This window comes from Microchirus variegatus (assembly GCF_963457635.1).
Source record: "Microchirus variegatus genome assembly, chromosome: 11".
Lineage (NCBI taxonomy): Eukaryota > Metazoa > Chordata > Actinopteri > Pleuronectiformes > Soleidae > Microchirus > Microchirus variegatus.
Window position 1 is genome coordinate 3,977,400 of NC_139812.1, and position 27,641 is coordinate 4,005,040.

At 39.3% G+C, this 27,641-nt stretch overlaps 3 protein-coding genes across 3 annotated transcripts; 2 read left to right on the forward strand and 1 right to left on the reverse strand.

Annotated features, from left to right (window-relative positions):
• The first annotated feature begins 1,589 nt into the window (after nt 1–1,589).
• On the forward strand, nt 1,590–14,271 carry cdc5l (CDC5 cell division cycle 5-like (S. pombe)). The gene is made up of 19 exons (XM_083897244.1): nt 1,590–1,765; nt 2,916–3,019; nt 3,272–3,433; nt 3,585–3,712; nt 3,845–3,944; nt 4,041–4,167; nt 4,269–4,360; nt 6,212–6,356; nt 6,439–6,630; nt 6,817–6,965; nt 7,299–7,464; nt 7,598–7,762; nt 9,066–9,146; nt 9,265–9,516; nt 9,616–9,723; nt 9,833–9,922; nt 10,013–10,144; nt 11,596–11,676; nt 13,907–14,271. The coding sequence occupies exons 1-19, from the start codon at nt 1,721–1,723 to the stop codon at nt 14,018–14,020; spliced, it is 2,433 nt and encodes an 810-aa protein (XP_083753370.1). The 5' UTR covers nt 1,590–1,720; the 3' UTR covers nt 14,021–14,271.
• Nucleotides 14,272–14,426: 155 nt separating this feature from the next.
• On the reverse strand, nt 14,427–25,257 carry supt3h (SPT3 homolog, SAGA and STAGA complex component; the record flags this gene model as incomplete). Its single annotated transcript, XM_083897997.1, has 12 exons — nt 25,224–25,257; nt 22,054–22,157; nt 19,761–19,845; nt 18,339–18,425; nt 18,104–18,200; nt 17,838–17,992; nt 16,764–16,839; nt 16,397–16,509; nt 16,200–16,304; nt 15,971–16,099; nt 15,494–15,583; nt 14,427–14,468 (listed from the first exon to the last, which is right to left on the reverse strand). Exons 2-12 carry the CDS (start codon nt 22,143–22,145, stop codon nt 14,427–14,429), a joined length of 1,071 nt encoding a protein of 356 aa, XP_083754123.1. The 5' UTR covers nt 22,146–22,157; nt 25,224–25,257.
• A 46-nt stretch (nt 25,258–25,303) lies between these two features.
• Nucleotides 25,304–27,309, forward strand: runx2a (RUNX family transcription factor 2a; the record flags this gene model as incomplete). Its single annotated transcript, XM_083897998.1, has 6 exons — nt 25,304–25,331; nt 25,774–25,964; nt 26,053–26,212; nt 26,323–26,427; nt 26,529–26,594; nt 26,972–27,309. The coding sequence occupies 6 exons, from the start codon at nt 25,304–25,306 to the stop codon at nt 27,307–27,309; spliced, it is 888 nt and encodes a 295-aa protein (XP_083754124.1).
• Between the last annotated feature and the right edge of the window lie 332 nt (nt 27,310–27,641).

Genomic DNA, 27,641 nt, shown 5'->3' on the forward strand with positions numbered 1-27,641 from the left:
TTTAACACTGCTCTGTTACAGGATGAAGATTTGGCTTTGGATTCACATTGCACTTTTTTTTTTAATTTACTTTTTTTATGTACCACTCAAAACAGCCACTGTTGTTCTCAATGTCATAGAAATGTTACTATACACTTCCTGATAGATGTAGAACATATGTGAAGCTTAAACAAAAATATCACTAAACAAAACATATCCACCATCATCTCACGCTGTGGTTGCACTGGAAACTCACGTTTCCTTTCTTTGAATATAGGGTCCTCCAAAGATGGGAAGAATGACACAATTTACCTACAAACCTCATGCAAAAGCAGAAGTTTTGTTTTGTAATCAGATAATCAGAATAATGTTATTATTCTTTACACTTTCTTTTACATTATTGACATCAAGTCTCTTAACCTTCCTGTTCATGCATGTGAGCTAGAAGGTTCACCATTAATCACCTGATCTGAATCTTTTAGACTTACAGTATCTTCATACTTATTGATCACAGTCATCCCTGCTGACTTAGATGTGAAAAAAGTTAAAATGAGACTTTTAACTTGAAATTTATCTCAAACTGTACAATAAAAATGTATGATACCCAGTACAGTTAGACATGGATGTGCTGAACACAACTTTTTCATTCTTATTCAGAAACTTTAGAGGACTCTCCTGCTGCTCAAACTTCAGTTATGTCTCTAAAACACAGCTGTGAGGGTTTTCATTATTTTTCCAATTCAAATATGTGCACTTAAACGTGCACAATGCAGATGTTAGTGTCCTTACAAATCAGTCATTGGTTCCCAGACTTTTTACTGTAAAAGCCTTTGTAAGGAGTGCGTTAAATTTCAGTATCAGATAGCTTGACCGCAGTGAAAAAGTAATCAGTGTCCTTTCCGTGATCATAACTGCAAACTACAACATCTCTGTAGTAAAGACCGAAGTCAGAATTATATCGTCAAAGTTTATATTTGAATTCACAAGAGATAAATGCGAGACAGTTTCACAAAGAGCATTTCTCATCAATTTAACTTGTGCAAAAGTGTTTTTGAGTGTTAAAACCTATGGAGCATTTTAGAGCTGAAACAATTACTCCATTATTAGTCGAAATTAACTAGACTAAATTAATCATCAACTATTTTGATATTCGTTTAATCGGTTTTAATTTTTTTTTCATTATTAAAATAAGATTTCTGACTGTTTTAGCTTCTTAAATGTGGATATTTTGTTTTGTTTTCTTTAGTCCAGATAACAAAGAAATAATTAAAACATAATCATTTTGGTTAGTGGACAAAACAAACATTTGAGAACATCATTTCAAGGTTTGACAATCAATGATCAACATTTTTTAACGTGTTCTGATATTTTATGGACCAAACGATTACTTGATTAATCGTGAAAATAATCGATGGATTAATCGATTATGAAAATAATCGTTAGTTGCAGCTCGAGAGCATTTTGATATAGCATTAAGACGAGAGGGCACCATGAAAAAAAATCAGGCGGGCGACTTTTAACAGACACACAGTGTAATACCCATAATACAGTTCGGCACAGCGTTGCAACTCTACGTCACACGTTTCCGGCGGATAGCTGCTGCATGTTCTACAGTAGCGCCGTATCGCTGTGCGCTGGTTGTCTTTAATTTTGTGTTTTGTATTTGTTTTGGCGGAACAGTTTATCGCCACACCGGGTGTGATATTTCTGTTTTAGAAGAAAATCGCAACGATCCGCCAAGATGCCACGAATTATGATAAAAGGAGGCGTCTGGCGCAACACTGAGGTACGTGTTTACATGGCTGTCTGTGTTAGCTCGATGCTAAATCTGTTATAACAAGCCTATGAGCCTGAGTTGCATGAAGCTAGCCGCTAACTTTGAGAGTGTAGCTTATTGCCTGTACTTGCACCGATACTGTTGGGCACAATTTATGTTGTTGCTGTCCATTAAGTTTGTGTGGAGCGGGTGTGTTTTTAATTCTGATTCTGAGGTTTTACTTCAGAGGCATTACTCTTGTAGACAAAGTAGGCCTTTACGTGGGGCCTCGAGCTAAGAGGGGCCCCAGAAAATGAGAAACTCAGAGGAATTAGAACCCCTGTTACTTTCTATTTTATGATGACTTCAAATCTGTCAAACAACATCATTTCAGCGCATGCACGTATGCTCCAGGGTGTCCAAAGCGACGAGAGAGGGAGCCAGTTGTTGATTTTTATACCAGCTGCTAAATTGTCTGTTTATCTACTAAGTGCTAACAACTATTGGTTTGCCAATAGACTGACTTCTGTCGAACGTATGCGTGTATGATAAGGCAAACTTGAATTTGCTGGTGTCATGGGCGTTTGGTCTGTGCTGCACACAGGAAATTATTCATTTTATGCCAATATAGATAAAGGCAACATCATTATTTGTGCTTCCAAAACAAGGTTGCTGTAATAAGGTTGGAGTTCGACAGAAAACACAAATAAGTGCCCACTTAAAGTTAGAGTGAATTGCACTGATAAAAGGAATCAGTTTTTTCAATAATTTGATGGGATCAACACTTCTTGCCCCCACCCGCCCCTGTGCTGCTGTTGTAGACACACAAACACTCCCTCAGAGTGATCTGATAGCGTTTCAAATGAAGGAAGCCACATGCAAATCGTATTACATTATCTCTGTTCGTGAATACCAAATAAAGGTAAATTAATAACAACAACTATAAAAAATAACTAAAAGTTACTTACTCTAGCTTTAAGTTCAGAACATTTTAATGTAGGATGGCTCTCCGCTGATTACCCGTTGGCTTTCTTAATGGCTCTGACGGGGGTCACTGGCAGCAATGTCTAGCAAGTAAACCCTTTCTCAATGGGGTGCAGTGTATATGGGATACTATTACATTTGTTTGTCTCAAGGAAAATACGACCTATAATAATTTGTGTGTGTTTCACTCTCTCAGGATGAGATCCTCAAGGCAGCGGTGATGAAATATGGGAAAAACCAGTGGTCTCGTATCGCATCTCTACTGCATCGCAAATCTGCCAAACAGTGCAAAGCCAGATGGTGAGTCTGACACAGAGACACACATGGTGTCAGTCACAGCACTTCCACTCCAGACTTTTTCTAAATGTTCATTCATAATACATAATGGTGTTTTAAACCGGCATTAAAGTTTGTTTGGACATTATAAAAACCATTGATTTAAAAAAAAAAAAAATTGTTTTGTTTGTTTATTATTTTTCTCTGTTGTTTTCTCTACTACTGCATAAGATAAGTTAAATGAAGGTTATTCACCATAGATCTGTTTGTCTGCAGGTATGAGTGGTTGGACCCCAGCATCAAGAAAACAGAATGGTCCAGAGAAGAGGAGGAGAAGCTCCTGCATTTGGCCAAGCTGATGCCCACTCAGTGGAGAACCATTGCTCCTATCATAGGACGTACTGCTGCCCAGTGTCTGGAGCACTATGAATACCTGCTGTACGGTTTTACACAACCTTACTAACATTTATTCTCCACTGATGCTGAATGTTCCACAAACATAACATGTTTTTAAGCAGCTATGTTGTTTAAATTTATTTGAGAATAAATTATATTTACAGTTAGCACATATTTGTGTGTATGTGTTTAGAGACAAGGCTGCTCAAAGAGAAAATGAAGAGGAAGTGGGAGACGACCCCAGGAAGTTGAAACCAGGAGAGATCGACCCTAATCCTGAAACTAAACCTGCCAGACCTGACCCTGTGGATATGGATGAAGGTACAATAACATAATGAATATTGACACAGATGGTGAAAGTCAGACTTTTCCAGTAAGCATTATTATATCACACAGATTTTATTTTGCTCATGTGTGTCAAAAAATAAACTGGCTGTGTGTTTCCGTCTATAGATGAGTTGGAGATGCTGTCAGAGGCCAGGGCTCGCCTGGCGAACACCCAGGGCAAAAAAGCAAAGAGGAAGGCCAGAGAGAAACAGCTGGAGGAGGCCAGGTTAGGCTGATTTTCACAGGATTTGTTTCTTCTGAAATACTTTGGTTTTCCTACTTTTTGCTGATATGCCATAAAAATATTCACATCCTGTTGCAGGCGGTTGGCTGCTCTACAGAAACGTAGGGAGCTCAGAGCAGCAGGAATCGATGTCCAAAAGAAGAGGAAGAAGAAGAGAGGAGTGGACTACAATGCTGAAATTCCCTTTGAAAAGAAGCCTGCACAGGTAAAGAGGACTGGTCATTAAAGTGATATATTCAATCATGAATAGTATTTTTTTACAGTTGTATTGCATACTGGATTAATTGTTGACTTTTTAACTTGAAGGGTTTCTACGACACCAGCATGGAGCAGTACGACGCCCAGGAGCCAAACTTCAAACGACTCCGCCAGCAGCACTTGGATGGAGAACTACGCAAGTCAGTAATATTTTAAAACATTTAGCATCTAAAAACAAAATGCTTCATGTGAACTGGAACTTGAATACTCCATATGTTTATATGAAGTTAGAAAAAAAGTGCCTGAAGTTGAAATGAAACAACAGCCAGAAAAACATGGCAAATCATTTGTGGTTGGACAAGACTAAACTAAACTGTAAGCCACCTAATACTGACAAGCTGAAAGGGGGCGTGTCACCACCCAGCGTACATTCAATAAATAGATTCCCCACAACCATAGCTTGACTTAACTGTGCATGAAAACAAACTCACTAGTGTTGGTTCGTTAGCATTGTGTGTTTGGGTGAACTGAACTGAATCGATTACTGAGAAGCAATTGATTTGTCTCCCAGTTCAGCTGACACATAGACATTGAACATATTGCTCAGTCTTTCACTTACTCACTCAGTGAGGGGATCTCCTTGTGTGTCCCGTGCTAACACAGGGTCTTAAAAAGTATTAAACGTTGATAAATCAGTTTTGGGAAAATTTAGGCCTTCAAAAAGTTCCGGAGGGCAAGGGGGGGACACCCTCTAAATGCACCACCTGTGCATCTCCTCACAAACACTCACCCGGCCAGGGTTTCCCCCCAGTGCGTGTTACTTGTTTATTTACTTTTTATAAACTTTTTTTTTATACATCACAGATTTTTATAAACCGCGGAACAAGTGCGCTGCGCCCGCATGTATCCGGGGAGCGTCCCCTTGTCCAGGTGCCGATTGAAACTCAAGTCACACCATCAAATACGCCATTATTACGGTTATATTGTTATTGTCAATAAAGATGTTATATTTAGGAATGCACCGATAATTCGGCGGCCGAACCACGGCGAGTAAACTGGAACATCGCCTATTAAATGCTGGAAAGTCTCTGCCCAAAAGTAAAACTTATGAACTCCCCGTGACATTCACTTCCCACCAGAGAACATTCTCTCTCTTTGAGCAGTTAATAACTAAAGACATCGGCTCATCTGATGCATCTGTTATTCCCTTAATTGCAGAGTTGTAGGGGTAAAACTGCGTGTAGAGAAATGATCCAGTCTGCATACGGAGAAGCGCACGGCGCAGGAGAGGGTGAACAGTACAGCGCAGGGGCGGTGCGCAGAAATCTGTCTGCACCAGATGAGGGGGCACTACCACCTTTTTATTTATGTTAATTAATTTACTTTTAAATGTGACCAGCATTGCATGGCTTGTTTTAAGATTCACTGGCATTTACTTAATTAGGATTTAACTTGTGAAGTGAAAGTGAAAACAATTGAACAATTGAGAAGTCAGTGTATTCAAGAAGAAAGTTGCATTTCAGTGGACATTTTATTCACGGACACAAAAAACACATTCTATGGTGGTAAAGTAAAGTATAGAAGGTAAAAAAAAAATTCTAAAAAATTTAAACGGAAAAAACTGAATTTGGAAAAAAAGAAAACGGATTTTGGAAAAAATTTAAATGGATTTCACAGGGCCCTAGCTCTGCGACAGCCTCCAACGCAGCACCAGCGACCAGCGGGTTTGCGCTGCTTTAGCTGCTGCTGCAGCTGCTGAGTTTCAATGAACTCAAGAAAAATCATTTGGCCATTACCGGAGGATCTTCTTCAGCTCCCTCTATCGGAATGCAAACTTCCTCCAGCCACTGCACTAGTATGACAAAAACAGCAGACTGAGAGGTCTCCACTCTTCTCGCTGTGAGGGAACACACTGAACTGAATCACAATCTGTCTGCACTCCGGTCATGCAGGAAGTACTGAACGATTCGGTGAACAAATCTTTTGAGCAAATCTTTGTAGTGAACTGATTCTAAAGAGAAGACTAACGGTCTTTTGATGTTTGTGTGTAGTGAGCAGGAAGAGAAGGACAGGAAGAAGGATAAGCAGAAGATTAAGAAGAAGAAAGAGAGCGATCTACCATCTGCCATCCTTCAAACCAGCGGAGTGGCTGAGTTCACCAAAAAACGCTCCAAGCTGGTTTTACCTGCACCACAGGTACTTTTGGTTCAGACACAGACCCACTGTTATCCTTGATTTTCCTTGATTTCTTTTCATATTTACTTGCTTTTTTTCACAGATCAGTGATGCTGAGTTGGAGGAAGTTGTTAAATTGGGCGTTGCCAGCGAGGTGGCCCGTCAAGCCGCTGAGGAGAGTGAAGGCGGTAACTCTGCTTCGTCCACCCTCCTGTCAGAGTACAGTATCACCAACGCAATGGCAACGGGACTACGGACTCCCCGCACCCCTGCTGTACAGGACAGGATACTTCAGGTTAATGCATTTGCTGCCTGGTTTGGTAAAATATAAAATGTGCTGTTTTTTACTAGATTGAATAAAATGAGGTGTAAAAATGAGAAAGATCATGTAACATTTTTTAAATGCACACTATTGACACATGCTTATTGTTGTTCCTTCTCTCTGTCATTACACTGACTTCTACTGTGTTTGTGTTTCCAGGAGGCTCAGAACCTCATGGCTCTGACCAACATCGACACTCCTCTGAAGGGCGGCCTCAACACACCGCTGCAAGACAGTGACTTCAGCGGAGTGACACCTAAGCACCAGCAGATACAGACGCCTAACACTGTTCTCACTACACCGTTCAGGTTAGCAGCGCTGTCACTCCTCTTTATCTGTTTTATTTAGTATAACATTACTCAACCAGTCTGGTGCAGGTACAGGAACAGCAGCAGCTTTGATTAAACATGTAGTGAGGCAGCTGTTACGAGAGCGCTTGATTTGCTTTAGAAAAAGCCATAGTATGTAACCATCTCCCTTTATTTCTAAGAATGTTGCCAGATAACATGAAAAGAAAACGTGTGGAGCTGATGGGCTTAATCAGCTGTGTGTGAACTCACTTGGCAATAATTTGAATGTAATGGGAAATTTGTATGTACACTTTAAAGTTACACACTTCTGCTTTATGTCATCTCAAACAGAACTCCTGGTCAGGGGTCAGAGGGCATGACCCCACAGGCCGGAGGGGTGATGACACCACGTGGGGTTACAACGCCAGGTTTGACCCCGGCTCGTACACCTCTGAGAGACAAACTGAACATTAACAGTGAGGAGCAACTGACTGACCCTGCGTTCGCTAAACACATGGTAAACACACACACACACACTGCTACAAATACACATCTCACACTCTCTGTTCTATTTAACAATTTCAACATCAATGTAACCGATCTCAATTATAAAACTGCAAACACCCTGTTTCCATTTTCTCCACACACAGCAAAAGGAAAGCCTGCAGCAGCTGAGACAAGGCCTGATGTCACTTCCTGTTCCCAAGAACGACTTTGAGATTGTTCTCCCAGAAAACGCAGAGAAAGAACTTGAAGAAACGGAGTCAGAGACGGGCTTCATAGAGGACTCGTCTGACATAGAGTCACGCAAGCAGGTATGCAAACAAGTAAACAATCAAAAACAACGCTGCATCCCAGGCAGTAATTGTAAATTACCTTTTATAAACAATGTGAATATTATGGTCGTGTTTTCGGTCTTAGTTTGAACACAGCTTGTCATAGAAGGCTACATCCATATTACCACATGACATTCCAAAGTGCTGTTTTCAACAAAAATTCAGTGTCTAGATTAACATTTTAGCTCCAAGTAATGTGTTTCCATACCATACACTGTGTATATAAAGTGGACTTAGTCTTCTGCTTTTTGGGGCTAAGCTAATTAGGAAGTAAGAATTACCACTAGGGGGAAATTCTGCTGTTTGCAAAAAACCTTGAGCTTCTACTTCTTGATTTATAATGACAGTTAGCATTTTTCTGAGGTGTTCATGGTCTCAGATGCTAGTTTGCAAATGCATGTGCTTTAGTAGCACGGTGTTGATTTTGTGAATTAGGTGCCTGTTTAGAAGACGATAGAAGTGGACACCAGTTCGATTGATGACTGACACACACAAACACTACCCGTTGTTACATACCAGCACACCTAAACACACATTATGTGACCATTCTGTTACACTAGGCATGTGTGTGCAGTGTTGGGAAGATTACTTTGGAAATGTAGTTGGTTACAATTACAAGTTACCCTGTTGAAAATGTAATAGTAGTGTAACTATTTCAATTACTTTCTCAAAGTAATGTAACTAATTACATTTGATTACATTTTGATTACTTTTCTTAATTTTGAATGAAATCGCTCAACTGTGAGTACACCCCGTCGATTAGTCGATTTTTGGTCGAAATTTCAGTGCTTTAGTCGACCAAGAGTTTCTTTGGTTGATTACAGCCCTATTTGAGTCTATGTCGCACTTCCTGTCTAGTGCGATCTGCTCTGTTGCTCTGCTCTGTTGTCCACCGCCCAGTGGAAATGCTCTCATTGATTAGAATGGAAGCTATTTGCAACGGCGACGGCACAGCCAACGTGCCACGGCTGTAACGCGGTCCAGTGGAAATCTAGGGTAAGAATGAGGTGAAATGGTAACCTAAATAAAGGGTTAAGGCCTTAAAACCAGTCAGAAAGCAAATACAGGTAACTACGTTTCTGTTTGTCAAAACTAAAACACAGGCCTGGACTTTTCAACAAAAACAGACAGCAGCTTTTTCAGGCGTCTTTGTTTTCAAGAATCTTAAATGCCAGAGTAATGTGGACAGCAGTCGTTTCCGGAGCAGACTTTGGCTGCATCCACTCTGTTTGAACATGCACCGAAGACTGATCATCTATTTGTGTTTGTGTGGGTGTGTCAGTCTCAGCGCGACGCAGAGAGAGAAAAAGAGCTGAAGCTGCGACACACGTCTGTTCAGAGGAGCCTCCCCAGACCCGTTGAGGTAAAGACTCACTCCTGAAGGCTAAACACTGAGCTTGAAACAAAATAAGACATGATCTGTGGGAGCTTTCATGAGCTTCACTGTGATGATATTGGTGTATCACCACACGTCTCTGCAGGTGAACGAGTCCGTCCTGCGTCCCGCCTCCGTGGAGCCGCTCTCCGACCTCCAGTTGGCAGAGGAGCTGATCAAACAAGAAATGATCACCATGCTGCACCACGACTGTCTGCACCACCCGTCAGCCAACGCAGCCACCCAGTTGCAACGTGGCAAAACCAGGGGCCCGACATCAACCTCCAACAACGCTTCACATATCACATACCTGGAGACGCATTCCTACAAGCCAGTCAGCACAGAGGAAATGGAGCAGGTAACACAAAATGTTATTGACTAGGCAAAAAAAATCTCTCGGTTGATTATTATAACTGCTGCTTGATGAACTGACTGATTGTGACATGTTGATAAACAGGCTAAAGTGATACTGGCAGCAGAAATGGAGGTGGTGAAGGCAGGAATGGGTCATGGTGATCTGAGCATGGAGGCCTACAGCCAGGTGTGGGAGGAATGTTATGGACAGGTAAACATTGCAGGATTGCAACCAGCCACCCCGACCCAAAAAAAGATATCAACACACAGCCAATGAGTATTTTTTTTTTTTTTTTCATCTGTGTCTTCTTTTTGTTCAGGTGTTATACCTCCCTGGGCAGAACAGATACACCAGAGCTAACCTGGCCTCAAAGAAAGACCGCATTGAAAGCCTGGAGAAAAAACTAGAGGTGAAGAACTCGAGAAGTATCACAAAATATGCCCCAAAAATTCTGCACGCCACTCCAAACACTGAAATCCGAGTGTTGTCTTCCTTCTAGGTGAACCGTGGTCACATGACCGCAGAGGCCAGAAGAGCAGCAAAACTGGAGAAGAAACTGAAAATCCTACTGGGAGGGTTTCAGTCCAGGGCGCTGGGACTCCTGAAGCAGCACAGCGAGCTCTGGGAACAGGTACTGAACATCAACCAGTCTTACTGTGTCTGGACTTTCTATTTCTATCTAGCTGTCAAAAGATAAACATTTTTTTTATCAGATTAACCCATTGACGCCGGGAAAGCACTGCCGCATTTCAACCATTGACGCCGGGAGAGCGGCTGCCCATTTTATTCTCTCATAGACGCCGGTAAAGCGGATATGTCAATTTTTGGGGGGTATAAGGGTTCCTCGCGACATTGTTTTGAGATTACTTCGAGCAAACATGGAGGACTTTGACAGCGAAGAAATTTCTGAAGGCAGTGATTTTGAGGTGTTTCGTCTTCGATGACGCCATCGCTGATATCTTCGAACGTGCTGAACAAATTGACCGGGATTTTATTGTTAAAACATAATTATGTTTGAAGACGACGAGGTCGGTGATAATGACGTTAAATACCACCATAATCGATGGATTGTTTACAACCGTGCACCAGGGGTGACAGTGGATTTACCTGCAGATGCCGCAGCGCTGTAAGATCCATCACCGTCACATATGAAGCAGACTGTTAAAGTAATTACATGATGTTCTTGTTCTTCACACTCCATCAGGACTAAATCAAGGCACTGACACGTTGATATTAATTTATTTTCCCCTCTGCTACAAAAGCTGAGAAATCAGTCATTTAGTAGCCATTGAACCTCAGGTTTTAGAGAATTTTTTTTTCAGGCGCTTCAGGCCTTAATGGGTTAATCACAGGTTAGCTGTGGATTAATCACGATTAATTACCATTCGTAAATATGCCAGAAAAATTCAAATTTTCTCTTAATATTGTTGTAGGAACGGAGAGATAAATAAAGTATGTGAAAATGTAAATGTAAAGAACAATAAATTACTGTTAATAACTTTAAAAAAAAACTATACAAACTTAGTAAAAAAATAAACATTACATTGTAAAGAACCCACATAAGACAATATAAATATATAGAAAAAATTAAATGCTGTATATAACTTAAACATTTTTTTTAAACAATGTATGCAATTATACATTGCACTGTAAATAACTCCCATTATAAACAAAATATAAAGTATAGAAGTTAAATAGTTTTCTTGGGGGCGCCGAGTGTCGGGTGCCCCCTATCGGCTCGGGGCCCCAAGCAGTTGCCTGCCGTGCTTGTTCATAAACTGCACGTCTACCCGAAGGGCAATGAAAGTGAATAAGTGCATTAATGGGTTAAAAAAAAATAACACGTTAATTTTGACAGCCCTAATCAAATTGTATATTTTTGTTTCATGTTTGAAATAATTCCAGTGTCCAACAGCTGTTAATGTGGTGTTAACTGCAACTCTGAATGTAATGTCAAACTATTGTCTGTTAATTACATGTCTTGTTAATTTCTTCTGAAAGATTCATCAGTAAAATAATGTGATGATAAAATAATCTGTAGTGTCAAGATTTTACTGATGTCATCCTCATGGTGTCCACTAGGTGGAGCAGGCAGCCACAGAGCTCCAGACCTTCAATCAGCTAAAGAAACAAGAGGATACTGCCATTCCCAGGAGAAAGGAGGTAATTTAAGATCAATACGTGTTAATGTCTGGAGTCAATAACATAATTTATGCTCATAATGAACAGCTGTAGCAGTACACAGCCACTTTGACATGTGTTAGCTGCAGTGGCGGATATAGACAATTCTACATGGGGTGGCAAAGCGGGGGCAAGAGGTCTTGGCAGGGTGGCATGGGAGGACGGTACGCAAAAATCACGAAATGTAAATGGATTTAACATAACAAAAATAAAAATACTTAAAAACTTACTTTTTAAAATTACTCGTTTATCATAAACAGGAACAAGCCCAGTGCATCTCTTAAAAAGTATTTAAAGTTTTATAGTATTAATAGTTGCATTAAAATCTAAAATAAAAAGTACAATAATCAAAAATATTAGAAAACAAACTTAAAAGGCTGAGGACCCTCTTCCTCCCTGTCACTCCACCCTCTGTCTCACTTTCTGAATCTGCAGCAGCCTCCTCCTCTTCATCCCTCACATCCTCTTCTCCTTCACTTGTTTGTTCATCTCCTTCTGTGGTCTTCTTCTGCGTTGAGCCTCCTGGTCTCTCCAGTTCACTACCTTCTCCATTATTTCCCTCTTTCTCTTCTGCTGTGCACTTTTCTTACTAAAAACCCTTTCAACATCCCCACTTTTTGCTCTTCTTTCATTGTGAGAAGCTCTGGTTATCCTTGTATCACTACACTGTAGGGCCATGTAGCTAATACGTACAACAAATCTAAAATCAGAAGATATTTATTACACAGAACAGTGATGTTTAGACTACTTAATGCTATTGTAGTTGTTATTTTCCCAGTTAGAAAAGTAAAGGATGTCACCTGGTTTAACTCATTGCTGTGATAGATGCTGCGTAGTGTTTTGTAAAGTAATCCCGCGAAATGTTATGGATTAAAACATGACAGGTTTTCATATATTGTATGAAGCTGTTGTTGTCTTTACTAAAATCAAAACTAATCAAAGATCAAAACGCTCTTACAAATCACAAGCCACTCTGTGCCAGGTATGCAGAGCCACTGCAGCAGACTTGTGAGTCTGAATAGCGCACTGCATGTTTGATGCAGGGCCGTAGCTAAGTGAGTCAGGGGCCTAAGATTATATTTACAATTATTGACTTTTGGTCAATTTATTGTTTGTTTCACTACTTAGAAAAGCTTGTGGACATAGTTGCGGATGTTTTTACAAGTAAAGTTTTTTGCTGCCCCCCTAACACAAAAGTTAGGGGGGCAGCTGTGGGGGCAAGGCTCTAAATTTGGGGGGCAGCCGTAGCGCCGCCCCTGGTTAGTGGGAAGACCACAGGTGTTACTGATCACATTAACGATGACTCCATTCAGTTCATGTGAGTCAGGACAGTGTCACAGTGAAACTCTCAGCTTGGACTCTGAAACTGAGGAAGCTAATTGAAACTCAGACATGGTTCATTTGATTACTTACTCCTTGTATTTTTCCCACTGTGACCCGTCTGAATGTCTGACATAAAAAAGCCCATTATTTGACGTTCTGAAACTATAAATCCATCCTTCTTTCGAAACGATAACAAATGAATCAATTTATCTACCTTTGTTTACTTTTACATTTTCTACAATTAAGTCACCTATTACAACTTAAGTTATAATAGAATTGTATTATTTATTTAACTGACAAAGCTTTCTATTTTCTCCAGTCTAACAAGACACTAATGTCAGTTTGAACAGTTTCTGTTCATCTATTTTTCTGCTGCACACGATCGGTCACAAATGATCATTACACTTAAACAGCAGTACATGATCATGAAACAGTTCACCTGGAAATTAAATGTTTTTTAAAATCTTGTGCATATCAAACATTACATGTTAGTGTGTGAAATAAAAATGTAGAAATTCTTCACTTATCAATTTTTAAATGTTGCAAGCTCCACCCAAATGTTTGAGCAGGGACTTTCTTAGAGGGGGAGATAAAAACATTATTTAGGAACTTAAATTTGATTCCTCGGAAAAAGCCTGTGGGCGAAACTTCAATCATTTAAATCACCACAAGCATCAACAGTTTTTCTTTTTGTCAAATGATAGACAGCATTATGCTGGTAGACCATCAAAGCTGTAGTTGTGTGTTTTACAGTTTGACTGCTTTTGTACATGAATGGCTTTTTTCTTTTAAACCAAAAAATATTTTCTTAGAACCATCAGGAGATTAAAATATGTGTGACCTCTAGTATGACCAGAGGCTAATGTCAAACACTCTCTGTGTGTGTTAGGCTCTGCGGGAGGATGTGGGGAGGCAGATGGACAGAGAACGTGAACTTCAGCAGAAATATGGAGAGTCGCTGATGGAGAGAGAGTCGCTGATCAACAGTGCTCAGAAATACTGAGCATCACGCGCTGACACACGTTCATACATGACACACACACACGGAGCAGCAGCTCAGAGACACAAACAAGTTCTCGCTCTTCCGCCCTCTGAGTCATTGTACTTAACTCTTTTGTCAATTATTCAAATGTCGTGGCAGTTCCTGATTAGCCCCGCCTCCATGTTGCTATGTTGTCACAATCTGAGTTTTGAGCATGCTCAGTAATGCTTTGTGTTTCTGTATTAGTGACCAATAAAGTTTCTTTTCAACAATGACAACATTATTGTATGCGTTTCCCTCATGTAGATTGCATTTGAACAAGTTTGGGTCAACGAAATATATATATATTAAAACAGTTTTATTGAAAACTCTTTGTTATAACAATGATGAAAAAACAGTTTAATAAGAACATCTCTGGTAATAATCTTCAGCAGGCGAGGAAGGCCATCCCACTCTTCCAATAAGCACTCTGAGAGAGAAAAAAGGGTTTGGTTTTAAAATAGGTCTGTGATCAGATGTGTTGTTTTAAAACAAGTTTGTTTACTGAAGTGTGACTTGGAATCATTGCGTGACTGTGGGTGATCTCAGTCCAAGTGGGAGACCAAACCCACCGTCTCCTCAAAAGAGGGTCAACAGTCTGTGCAACTCAATGAAGAAAAAACTAAATGTCAACTCTGATAGGTGTATTCGGTGATTGATTTGTAAACAACTGTTCATGCAAACATTAGCAATGTAGTAATAGCAAAAAACATACTGATTTCTGGACAGAATGAGGACTGTAGATCTGACCTGTTGGATCATTAGAGGCCATCTACATTATATCTGAATAACCTGGAAAATAATTAGATTTTACTTTACTGACGACTGTTGGTTATGTGAAGAGGATTTCAACAAATAACACAGTACTGTGATTAAGTCTCAAGCTTTTACTAGCTTTGCTGATGCAAAACGATGAATTCCTGTTAACAAATCCTGTCATCATTGGCATTTTCAATGGAATGATATCGTACAACATGTGTATGTAATGCTCAAGGATGTCTTGAATAAACCTGGTGTAATAGACATTTAACATGAAATGGTTTAATGACAAACAAGTTAACAATATCATTAACTGGGGTTCCATTCCATCTACGTTTAGAGATTTTATTGCTGTTGACCATTGGTTCTCAAAGTGCGGCCCGCAATGAATTACAGTTGATAGTTTAAATCCAGGAGCTACTAAGCTTGTGAAATGTTTATTGGACATTACTGGATACAGACCAATAAGTGTAAACTGTAGAACTGCAATCTGGTCATTAAAATTATTATAAATGGGATTTATTGCTGTTTTTTTTTCCTTTTTTTTTCCTTTGGTGGCCCTCAGTCCAACGTTGGGTTCCTAAATTGGCCCTCAGGTATCAAAACTTTGAGAACCCCTGCTGTAGACATTAAAACAAATCTTATGATATAGCGCATGTGTGTGTGTGTACATGCTGTGTGTGTGTGTATACATACTGTGTGTCTGTAGTTGTATCTTCTAATAGCCTCTCTGATGTGACAGGGCTGGATGGCTCCACTGGGAGGTTCCACTGTGGCTGGACAGCTCTGATGAAACACACAATACTGCATTTACTGATTCATACACAACCACAAATTCAGCCATTGACCACTTTCTACAGTTCATTAAAAAAACAAAAAAAAACAAAAGTGATGATGGGGATTTATCTTCTCTACACCAATTATATTTTGTGTTGGTGAGAGATTAAGCATCGCAACATTGCCACTATAGCTTGAATGTGAACATACCACATTCTGTAGATATTACTGACAGAAGCCTTTGAAATATGTCCAATCATAGTAATCTTAATCCTGCACTGATAATAATTGCTTTTGCATCATATAATGAGCCAATCTGAAATGAGTTGACCCTAAAACAAACACAATTAAACAGACAAAAACAACTGCAGCTAACACACACACCTTCACACACACCTTTTTGCGTTTTCTTTGTCTTGCCCGGCTGTCCAGACTGCCGTTTCCCTGTGGGAGGGGCTTTGATGAGTGAGAGGAGCCTGGGGTGGAGGGGGGAGTGGCCTCAGGTGAGTCTGGATCCTTCTTTACCTGATGGAGGGAAAGACAGAGGAGGAATCTCACTGATGACACCTCCATGAATTTCACAATCTGATATAGTAGGTGATTTTAAATGACATGGTGCTTGTACCTCAGTATGTGTGTTGTAGTGGATGTAACTGGCAGAGATCACATGACTGATGGGATTGGTCTTGGCTGTCATTTCCTGTTTTACAAGCAGAGACAAATCCACGATCTGGAAAGAGACAAAGAGACAGTTTTTAATCACCAGGTTTATCGCTGAAGAGAGACACGACGCGCTCAATCATCATGGGTGAAAAGTGTTACCTGGGCAACAGACTCATAGGCCAGGTATGACAGGATCTCCATGGCGATGCTGTTGGGTTTCAGCTCCAAGCTGCTGCAATCCAGCCAGTCCCGAAACTTTGACGCTTTCTTCGCTGGATTTACATTCACATCATGTGAACATGTGCCGTTTTTATCTCTTTTGTAACAGTAGAGTTTGAGTTTTTGATATTTAGACAGGATTTTGATTCTTCTTCTTAATTAATAGAGTAGATGATATTTTTTTTGATGTGGTTTAGAACTAGGATCACCACTAAACAGGAAGTAAGGAAGTAAGTAACAACAAAACTATTATCATTCATATAATACTGATTAAAACAGTCAATTTGTGTGATTAATAAAATCATACCAAAGCTGAGCTGTCGGCTCTCACAGAACTCTGAGTACTGAGTCTGGTCCATAGTCCGGGTCTGACGCTCTAAACGCTGCAAATACACAAACAACATACATCAGGGCTAAAGCTGCAACGATTTATCGATTACTAAATGAATTGGAAACTATTTTGAGTGTTCTTTGTTAACAACAGATAAGGGCGCTCTGATTTTTCAGCTTCTTAAATGTGAATATTTTTGTGATTTTCTTTGCTCCACATAAACATTAAAACTGAATAATTGTGGTCTGTCAATAAAAATAAGACATTTGAGAACATCATCATTTCAAGGTTTGGGAAATATTGAATCAGGGCAACTACTAATTGTGATAATGAGTTTTGTTTGGGTGTTCAGCCTCGTGTGTTCAAACACCTTTTAAAAGGTTTAATTTCAAGGTCCATTTTCAGCACCTTAGAGCTGTGGTAAGTTACATAAAAGAATATTTACTGTACGTACTTGTTTCACATTAAAATAAATGGTACTGTCCTATAAACAACCAAAACTGTCTTTTGCCTTAGCTGAATTTAATTAAAACACATACACTCACTCGCCACTTTATAAGGAACACCTGTTCAACTGCTTGTTAATGCAAATATCTAATCGGCCAATCACATGGCGGCAACTAGGTACGTCACCATGGACAAGACGACCTGCTGAAGTTCAAACAGAGCATCAGAAAGGTGATTTAACTTTGAATGTTATTTGGTTGTCGTTTGTCAAACAGGCTACTGCGAATTTCAGAAAAGTTCAAATCTACTGGGAATTGTTTTACTTATTCATCAAATAATATTATAGAGTCAGAAAGAAATTGTTGTTGTGAGAGAAATACTTTTATATTTCATCAGAAATTCAAGCACTTTCAAGGATATTAAGCACGTGTGCAAACATATTTTCGGGTTTCTTAGCTCCTCTATGGAGACTGAGAAGTTTGCCATTTTAATGGTTGGGAAAACAGTGACTGACATGAAGTGGCTGATTAATCAGTTATTACAATAATCATAAATACATCCTCTGTTGTCTACCAGTGCTGCCAGAGCGTCATGAACACTGACCTCCAGCCTCTCCTGTTTGATGGGGTCAACTTCCTGTCTCTCAGCCAATGACACATGTTCACCAGTCTGATCCATCCATAACAGAAAGTCCTGGGCCAATCTCTGCCGTCGCTGGTTACCAGTGACAGCAGCACCTGCAGCACTGCCCCACCTGTCTGTAAACACACGAGATGAACAAAACCAAAACAGAAATCACTCACAATTAACTGTCACAACAAACAGAGACAGATCACGAACATGTGCAGTGAGGGTGCAAGTGTATCTACCTGTTTCCTGCTGCATATCGTCTTCCTCCATACCTTTCAGTAGTTTGGATTTATAATCTCTGAACTGGAGATATTTTAATAACCTTGCCACTTTCCTCTGATCCAGAGACATGAAGGCAAACAGAAAAGAAGAAGAAGAGAGAGGGCAATTGCTTTTTTTTGTCCTTCTACAACTCATTTATTTTGAATAAAGTTGTGTGGGATTTTTGCTGTTGTTTGCTTGTTTGTTGCTCACCTTGTCCCTCCTCATCAAGAACAGGATGTCCTCGGCAGAGATGACCCTTGATCCACGGAGAGCTGCTCCCTCACACACCTGATGCAGCTGATGATTAAAGGGCCAATGAGCATCAGTTATGTTATGTAATTCCTATTTTATCATAATGATCCTTTTTGAAGGTTCTTAAAATGACATTTCATTTTTCGGTCATGTGATACAATAAATATATTTCATATAAATATATATATATATATATATATATATATATATATATATATATATATATATATATATATATATATATATATATATATATATATATACATATATACACACACATATATATACATATGTACATGTATACAATATATATGTATATTAGGGCTGTCAAAATTAACGTGTTAACGCAGGATGATTAGTTTGTGGAATTAACACACTTTCATCGCGCTACAGGTAGACGTGCAGTTTATGAACAGGCAAGGCGGCGGGCAACTGCTTGGGGCCCCGAGCCGATAGGGGGGCACCCGACGCTCGGAGCCTGAGGGCTGTTGCCTAAATGCATCAGTGAGCAGCCGCATCCCCGTCCCCCTTAAACAACAATGACATCTCAGTAGGAAACCTCCCTAAAGGGGCCCCACGTCACCTCACGTTAACCTGTGTGAAGTTATCGTTCTGCAAGTTGTAAATGAAGCTGAAGGAAAATGAAGAGGAGTTATCAATCAGGTAGTTAGAAAAGGAAGAAAAAAAAGAGGATGAAGAAAAGGAAAGAAAGAAAGACACAGTTGTAAGTGAGGCTACTGGCGCAGATAATGATATAATCATAACATTAACAGTAAATGACTGCTGTTACTGAACAGTTACTTTGTCTAACTAACGGGGACACAGACTTGAACAGCAGCTAACATTAGCGTCAGAATGCTAGCTGACGCTAACGCTAACTAGTAGAAGCAGTGCTTCAAAGTGCTGATGAGGAATTTCCTGCTGTGGGTTTAGTACCCCCAAGAAAACTATTTAACTTCTATACTTTATAATTTATATATATTTTCTACTAAGTTTGTATAGGTTGTTTTTTTTAGTTATTTACAGGATTTTATTGTTCTTTACATTTATATTTTCACATACTTTATTTATCTCTCCGTTCCTACAACAACATAAAGAGAAAATTTGAATTTTTCTGGCATATTTACGAATGGTAATAAATCGTGATTAATCCACAGCTAACCTGTGATTAATCTGATAAAAAATGTTAATCCTTTGACAGCCCTAATGTGTACATATATATATACACATATATACATACTTATACATATATGGCATATATAACAAGCTGCTGATTAAAGGCAACATTATTGTTCGCTTAAGAGAGCAAATGCAAAAAAAAAATTTTTTGTTTCTTATTGAAGACATTTTAAGGCACTTTGCCGTACAAGTATATGTTACCATAGTGATGAGCTGTGTGTGGACAATGTCCTCCACCAGAGCAGCTGTCTCATGCAGAGGCTTGCGAGCGTCTCCCAGAGCAAACCTGGACAACACACAGACGCAGAAGTTTAGTATAAAGAGAAAAACATAGTGAAAACGTGAAATAATCAGCAGTTGCTGTGCAGGTGATAATGAGCTGCTAATTATTACAAATGTTATTCATTAACAAGCTTATGAACAATTCTTAAAGTTTAAGCTCCTCTTTGTTTTAACCTTTCCTTTGCATCTGTGGTGCTTATTGATCCTTAATGTGCGGATTTTGCACCATAATTCTGAGAAGAACACATTTTTTATTCTGATTTTAAATAAATAAGCTTGCACGTTTCTGCTAAACATTCTTGAACCTAATAGTTTCATATTTTTAAAAGGAATTTTATTCTGTTGTGTGCTGCTCTTTAAATGAATGAAATTGGAATTAATTTTATATAACAATGTGAGGAGTTTTCGTTTAAATCCTAAAGCTTTTTTGCACTTTTCTTTCCACAAAATTGTGAATGTCACTGTCTTATGTTCAAATAAAGACATGTTTGTAGAGAAATATGTTTCATGAGAAAACAAAAAAGAATAATTTTGGTATCAATACCAAAACTTTAGGGTTGTGTAAGCTATAGGCTATTTTTGATTGAATATATAAATAGTATAAGGTCTATAAAAGCACCAGTCTTCATATAAAATCACAAGAAAATCAATTTTCAAGCAAAAAGAAAAAAGAATAAAATCAAGTCTCTCTCCGTCTTCACACATGCATGAACGCACACACATACACATACACAAACACACACAGGATGGGTGACCACAATTTGGTCAAACCTCAATTTGCATCCAGAGAAACCACTTCCATGATGACAAACTAACCTAAAACCCACATCCTGAAGCTCTTTCCTTCTCTCATTTCGTCTCTTTCTCTTCATCTCTCCCCCTACTATCTGTCTGTTACATACAAACACCTGACAGCGACCCCCCCCCCCACCACCAGCACCACCACAACCCCCCGCTCTCTCTCTCTCGCCCTCTCACTGGGAGCAGCTGATTGGTCAGTCGCACAGGTGAGACTGGCTTTGGGTTTGGTGTTGTGGGCAGGTTGGCTTCAGTCTTCAATCTTGGTTTTAGGTTTTAGGTTTTGGGGTTTAGTTGGGTTTTAGCCTCTCTGACCACCAACATCACATCTCTGCAGCGCACACACAAAAAACAAGGTAAGTACCTCAAAGCACGCACACACACACACACACACACACACACACACACACACACACACACACACACACACACACACACACACACACACACAGGCGAGGTCACAGCATTTACACAGGTTCTACATAAAGGATTTAGGACAGTAAACAGTCATTTTATTTTCCTATGCAGATAAAACCATACAGACAGTGTAAAATAGACAGACATGTTTCAGAACATTTTTTAAATATTTTTATTTTTCTGCTGTTAAATTTGAAGCACCAACGGATTTTCTCTTGTAAAATATTTTTGTATTTTGTAGCATTCACTGCAAATTTATTATGTCAAAAATGTCCTCATCAAGTTTGAGTCCAGCACACACAGACGTTGAGTTCACTGTCAACTAAGACAAAAATCCTTAATTATGTAATTATTAATAGCTTCCATTGATTTATTATTTTATTCAATGAAGTGATTTAATGTTAAATTATTTTATTTTAAGAAAGTCCTACGTCCTGTAGTTCATCTTAAAATAATAAGTAAACTCAAATCTAGTGATGAAATAAATGCACCCATTATTATTTGGAGATAATGTTGGTTTATTGTTGGTGGAGCTCTTCTTCGGGAGTTAGCTGTGGGCGATCGAAGTTGAGTTGAAGACGTTTCACCTCTCATGCAAGACGTTTCTTCATCCTCACCCACAAGCGTCTTGGATGAGAGGTGAAACGTCTTCAACTCAACTCAAGCAAGTCCAGTCCACAGCTAAATACCGAAGAACGTTTATTATTATGCCAACTTCTAAATCAAATCAAAAACAAACTTTTTTCGCAAGTAAACAGCCTTTCAGTATATCTTCATTTTGTTTTTAGTGCTTAACAAAAAAAGAGTTTGTGGACTTTATATATGTTTGTGTTTGAGTTTATGTCCTTGACGCAGTTTGGTTTTTTGTGTCATTAGTCAAAACTCTTTGTTAAACAGGTTTCTATGGCTTCAAACAGTCTGTTCAGCAGCAGCAGCCCGATGCTTTACTGGGGTGAGTTTCCCACTGTGTGTGTGTGTGTGTGTGTGTGTGTCTCACATCATGCTCTGTAGTTCTGGGATGAAGCTGGTCCTGGAGAGTGGACGCTCTTTAGAACTGGAGGCGGTGGAACCAGCCATGGGACTGCTCATAACCACTCCTATCTGATGATAATAAAACAAAGAAACAAAGCCGCATTAACTACTTCACCATCACACCACATCACAACCAGATATATATTCACTTTTCACTACATGGCATATGTTCACGATCAGTAAGATGAATCATATATCTGATCTCTGGAGACATTTTCACTTGCAGCGACACAAAAACTTTTCACAAAAAGAATTCTCACCTCAAATCAAATCAAATCATTAAATCATCAAGTCATCAAAACTCTATTAAGATTGTATGCTACAGTGACTGCATGTCCAGCAAAAGATACATACAGTAATTTAAAAACTAAAGGGATGCATTAAGTTTTAGGAAACAGTGATAATCCTTAACCAACAAATTGATCAGAATCATTGCAAATCATTGCATACAACAAAGGGAAAAAAAGCAGAAAATCTCCAGATGCGATAAACTGGGTGGAAAAAAAGGTAGGGCTGCATAATATAGTGAAATATTATCATCATTGGGTTCATCAATACTTGACATATCGCAAAAGACAAAATACATAGAGAACAGCTTGAGCTGTAATAATTGTTTCATTTTATGCTCATTTTGTTTAACCAAGAACTCTCAATAAATATAAGTAGTAATAATAACAATAAAAAATATTTATTTTAAAACATAATGTTTTTCTATGCAGCGTATAGAGTACTTATACCATGTGTGTACTTCTCTTTATGTAAATGTCTTGTGTGTGTGTGTGCTTTGTTAACTCCTAAGGACCTTTTAGCATTAACTAGTTATGGTTAAGGTTAGGATTAAGGCTTGGGTCGGGCTGACCAAATGAATAAAAGTCCTTAATGCGAGTCCTTAAAAGGGTAGCTGTGCCAAACCTGTGCGTGTCTCTGAGTGTGTGTAATTATTCTATTCATAAACACAAAAAAATGGCGGAAGATGATGATATAATAACTCTTGTGCTTGAGCTGAACTGCATGTATTACTGACCAAGTTATTGCAGTGAGGACCAGTAGTTCCTGTTCCTTCAAGTAATTCTGTATGACGATCTCTCCACTGCTGCCAACGAAGTTTTGAAGCCTGGGACCTTTTATTCTTCTTTGGCATAGCTGTTAAATTTATACAAACACTGACTATTGCAACTTCAGACAGAGCAGTGGATGAATTACTAATAAATACTAAATTAAATACTAATATTATTTAATCCTGATTGTTCATTGATTGATTGAACCTCCCTAAACTGACTACTACTGTTGTCTTTGCTTGCATTCATTGTCATCTCCATAACTTTTTATGGTAGAGAAAAAACGCATAAAAAGCAAAGTATTTCATTTAAAATATTAATAGCAGAAAATAAATGATGTTAGCGCCACTGAGCTGAAGGAGGCTAACGCTTTGATATAGGAATTGCTGAAATGAGCTGAAAAATGTAGAAGATAGTGACCAAAAGAGCATGAGATGATGATGTAATGAGAAAATCCAGTTGGGAATGCCGAGTGCTCGTGCTGTTGCCTAGAGTGTGCACATTCCTTTTATTTTCAAGAGATAAGTACCAGAAAGAATGTGATGTGACCAATGTCCTGGATGAGCCGCATGTTTTGATGTATGAATTGTTGAAATTGGTTGAATATTATAGGAAGAGATAATAAACAATAATTGGGACTTCCTGGCTCAGCACTTCCAACTAATAGCATATAGCAAACCTGGTGGCAACCTGCTAATATATCCCCACAACATGAAAATGTCCTCATATAAAGGGTCTGAACCACAAATTGTCCTCACAGACACAAACACAAGTTTAGGGCTGCAACGATGAATCGATAATTAATTGATTACCAAACGAATCGTCAGCTAATTTCAGAATCAAGTAATTGGTTTGGTGTTTTAGCCCTCTAATTTTTCAGCTTCTTAAATGTGAATATTTTCTGGTTTTCTTTCCTCCATATAACAAATAAATCATTGAAACATTTCACCAAACATCCTTTGCAGGTTTGAAAAACACCAATGGACCATCAGATTAATAAATAAATCGGGAAAATAATGGACATGTTATGAAAAGAATCGTTAGTTGCATCCCCACACAGGTTTTTGCAGCTATTCTTTAAGGACACCGTTTTGACACTTTTTCATTTGGACAGTGTAAACAACTCATTATCCCTAACATTAAACATGACCAGTTAATGACTAACCCTCACCTTACTCATTAGGACCAGGTTTTAGTCTCAATATTAGTTGGAGATAATGTTAACAACAAAAACAACAACAGTTATACTAACACTAAAACTAAGTTTTGAATCAAAAAGACCTTTTAAAATACTTAGAAATACAGTAATAGAAAAGGTCATAAAGGGGTAACAAACACATGTACACAAATAAATGTACACACACATTCTTGTACTTGCTGCATACGAAGGACCGGGTTGCTGACAAAGCGAGGATCAGAATTTCCACTTTCCACTTAATCAACACAATTACAAATATCTACTTCATGAATGACATCTATAAAGAACTACTGGGTGCAGTACCATAAAATGTCTGCAGGCGGACCCCCAGAGCAAACAGTGTGTGAAACAGCAGGGCTGGAAAAAAGGTTTTTATAGCACGTATAGCAGTATAGCATGTTTACAACCTAAGGTATTTGATTTCAATGAAAACAAAGCGAGGACCGGCCAAAATGTCCCCACTTCGTAAAAATGACCTCACTTTGTTGGTTAAAAACACTCACTGGTCCTCAGTATGCTGCAAGTGCAAGAACGAACACACACACACACACACACACACACACACACACACACACACACACACACACACACACACACACACACACACACACACACACACACACACACACACACACACACACACACAAACACACACACACACACACACACACACACACACAGGTGGTGTGACCGCAGTAACTTCCCCCCCGGCAGTAAATGTGAATGATAATACAGCGCAGGTTGCTCTTATTCAAACACTGTGGTGGCGAAAACACAAAAGCGGGACAGCAGGAGCAGCAGGAGGAGAAGGAGGTGGAGGAGGAGGACGAGTGGAGCCACAAAAACAGAGAAAGACGTGAATTAATCCAAAACACTCACCAAACGAGGTTCAGTAATACGACGCTGCAGTTCATCCGCTCGATACTTCGTCTTATTATTCGGATTTTCTGCGCGATTTGATGACGTATGAAACTCGGGGCGGAAGAGGTTTGTGGTACTTGTAGTTTTCTGTCGTTTCTGCTCAAAAAGCGTCGCAACCGATATCTGTGACTCATCGGATTCTGTGACCTCTGTGTTTCTACGTCTGTGATGATCCCACATAAAAATAAACGTGACCAGATTAATGTGGGAAGATGATAGAACTATTGAAAACATTATTTTGTTATTATTAAGCAGGTACAGTGAGGTCATTATTTGAACTCTTTATGGTGGAGTTTAAAAATACATCTTTTTTTTAATGGGTCTGACTGCAAAGATGTTTCTGTGTGTCGATGTGTCACAAAAAAAATCATAATCATGTAAGATAATTAGAGAAAAAAAATGAAATTGCAGCAGATCAGAGTGTATGCTGAGGATGGATTGTGGCAATAATTCAGAGGACATGAATTTGAAAAATCATAATGTAAAAAAAAAAACCTTTCCTCTTCAGATCCTGTGGGGAAACATCGACCAACACCAACATCCACCAACCTCCAAGTAGATAACCAGGAGGTGCGGCCCCTGCACCAGCACAGGACAGCATCTCCAAGAGGCTTGATTCAGACTGACAGCCCCAACTTCCAGTGCAGTAGCCTGCCACAGCACTGGAGGTGTAACAAGACCCTGCCAAGAGCCTTCACTGTAATTATCATTTCATCTGTCTGCCTATCTGTTCAAATCCTATGTGCTACGGTAGGGAACTAACCCTGACTTTTTCTCCATCCTCCAGGTGGTTGCCGTGGGCAACGACGTGCCAGACGGTGTGGTCGTCACAGTGATGGCCGGCAACGACGACAACAGCAGCGCCGAGCTGCGAAACGCCACAGCAACCATGAAGCAAGGCTGTGCCCAGTTCAACGACCTCCGCTTCATAGGCCGCAGTGGCAGAGGTAGACGAGGCAGATGTTATCCCCCCGCATATAAAACTGTCCTTATTATATTTTGTCGTGAAACCTAACTTGATTTTAAGGCCTGTACATATTAAATTATGTTTTTCCAGGCAAGAGTTTCAACCTCTCCATCAACATTCTGACCTCACCCCCTCAGATTGCCACGCTACAAAGAGCCATCAAAGTCACCGTGGATGGACCACGGCTGCCAAGACGTGAGTAAGCACCAGAGGAGTTACTGTGATAGTTTTATTTACCCTCAAGCTTTCAGTCTGAGGCATTTTCACTGATTAATTGTTCAATCCTTCTTTCACAGGACAGCGACAGAAGGAGGTGAAGTCAGGGGTTTTCAGGCCTTCAGGTAGCAGCACTGCATCATCAGGTGCAAGATCATGAAAACAATCTCTTCTATCGTCACAATCGCAGCTGTTACAGTACTAATAACCTTTATTGTAGATAATTTGAGCAATAATAATGCATCATATTTAAAACTGGAAAAAGTTTCCCTCTAGAATGTTGTGTAGTGATAGAAGTTGTACCAAAGGAACCTCAAAATCGTACACCATAAATGTACTTAATTACTTTTAAACACTGAGGGGAAATTAATTGAACATTAAAAAATTAAATGGAGAAAAACGTTATCATATATTCAAAAATCCAAACTACTTACAAGTTTTGATATGAGGTTGAGAGCTCAGGAAGGACGCTGATGTCTGTGAAAACAGACACTTAACAGAAACGTGTTCTGTCTCTCAACAGACTGTAGATCCTTCTCCTCTTCTCTGTGGACCAGTGAGCCATCGTTCCTGGGCCATGTCGCCTCTCTGGCGACCTCCTTCACTCCAAGTCCCAGAATGCACCACCTCCCTGCCCTGCCCTACTCCACCCAGCCTCCTCCATACAACTCCTACCTGTCGCCTCCTCCCCCTCCGGTGAGCCACAGTGGTCCATTCCAGTCTGGCGGTTTCTATTGTGGAGCCAACCAACCACTCCAAACAGCAGGGGAGGACAGAAACTTTGTCAATGCATTGACCAATTACTTTGAAGGGGCATGTTTTTCTCTTAGAGGCGATGAGTCTGTCTGGAGACCATATTGATGAATGGATGTGTTTTGTAAATATTATAATTGTATCAAATAATGGTTTAAATTTAATACGTTTGATTTCGTCTTCATATTTTCAAAATAAAATCCTTCTCCATACTTCTATTTTTTCCTGAAATTAATTGATAATATGCATTTGGTATATTGTTTTTATGTTTAACATGTAAAATGTAAGTTATATTTACAACACTTATAATCAGAGTTTATCCTTTAGTTTTAAAGTCTTTCAGGATTTCAAAATAAATGTAATAGTGAAGTGTTTCACATTACAACTACAAAACACAGAATGTAGTATCTCAATCTTTCTCACTTCTCGTTTTTGAATGA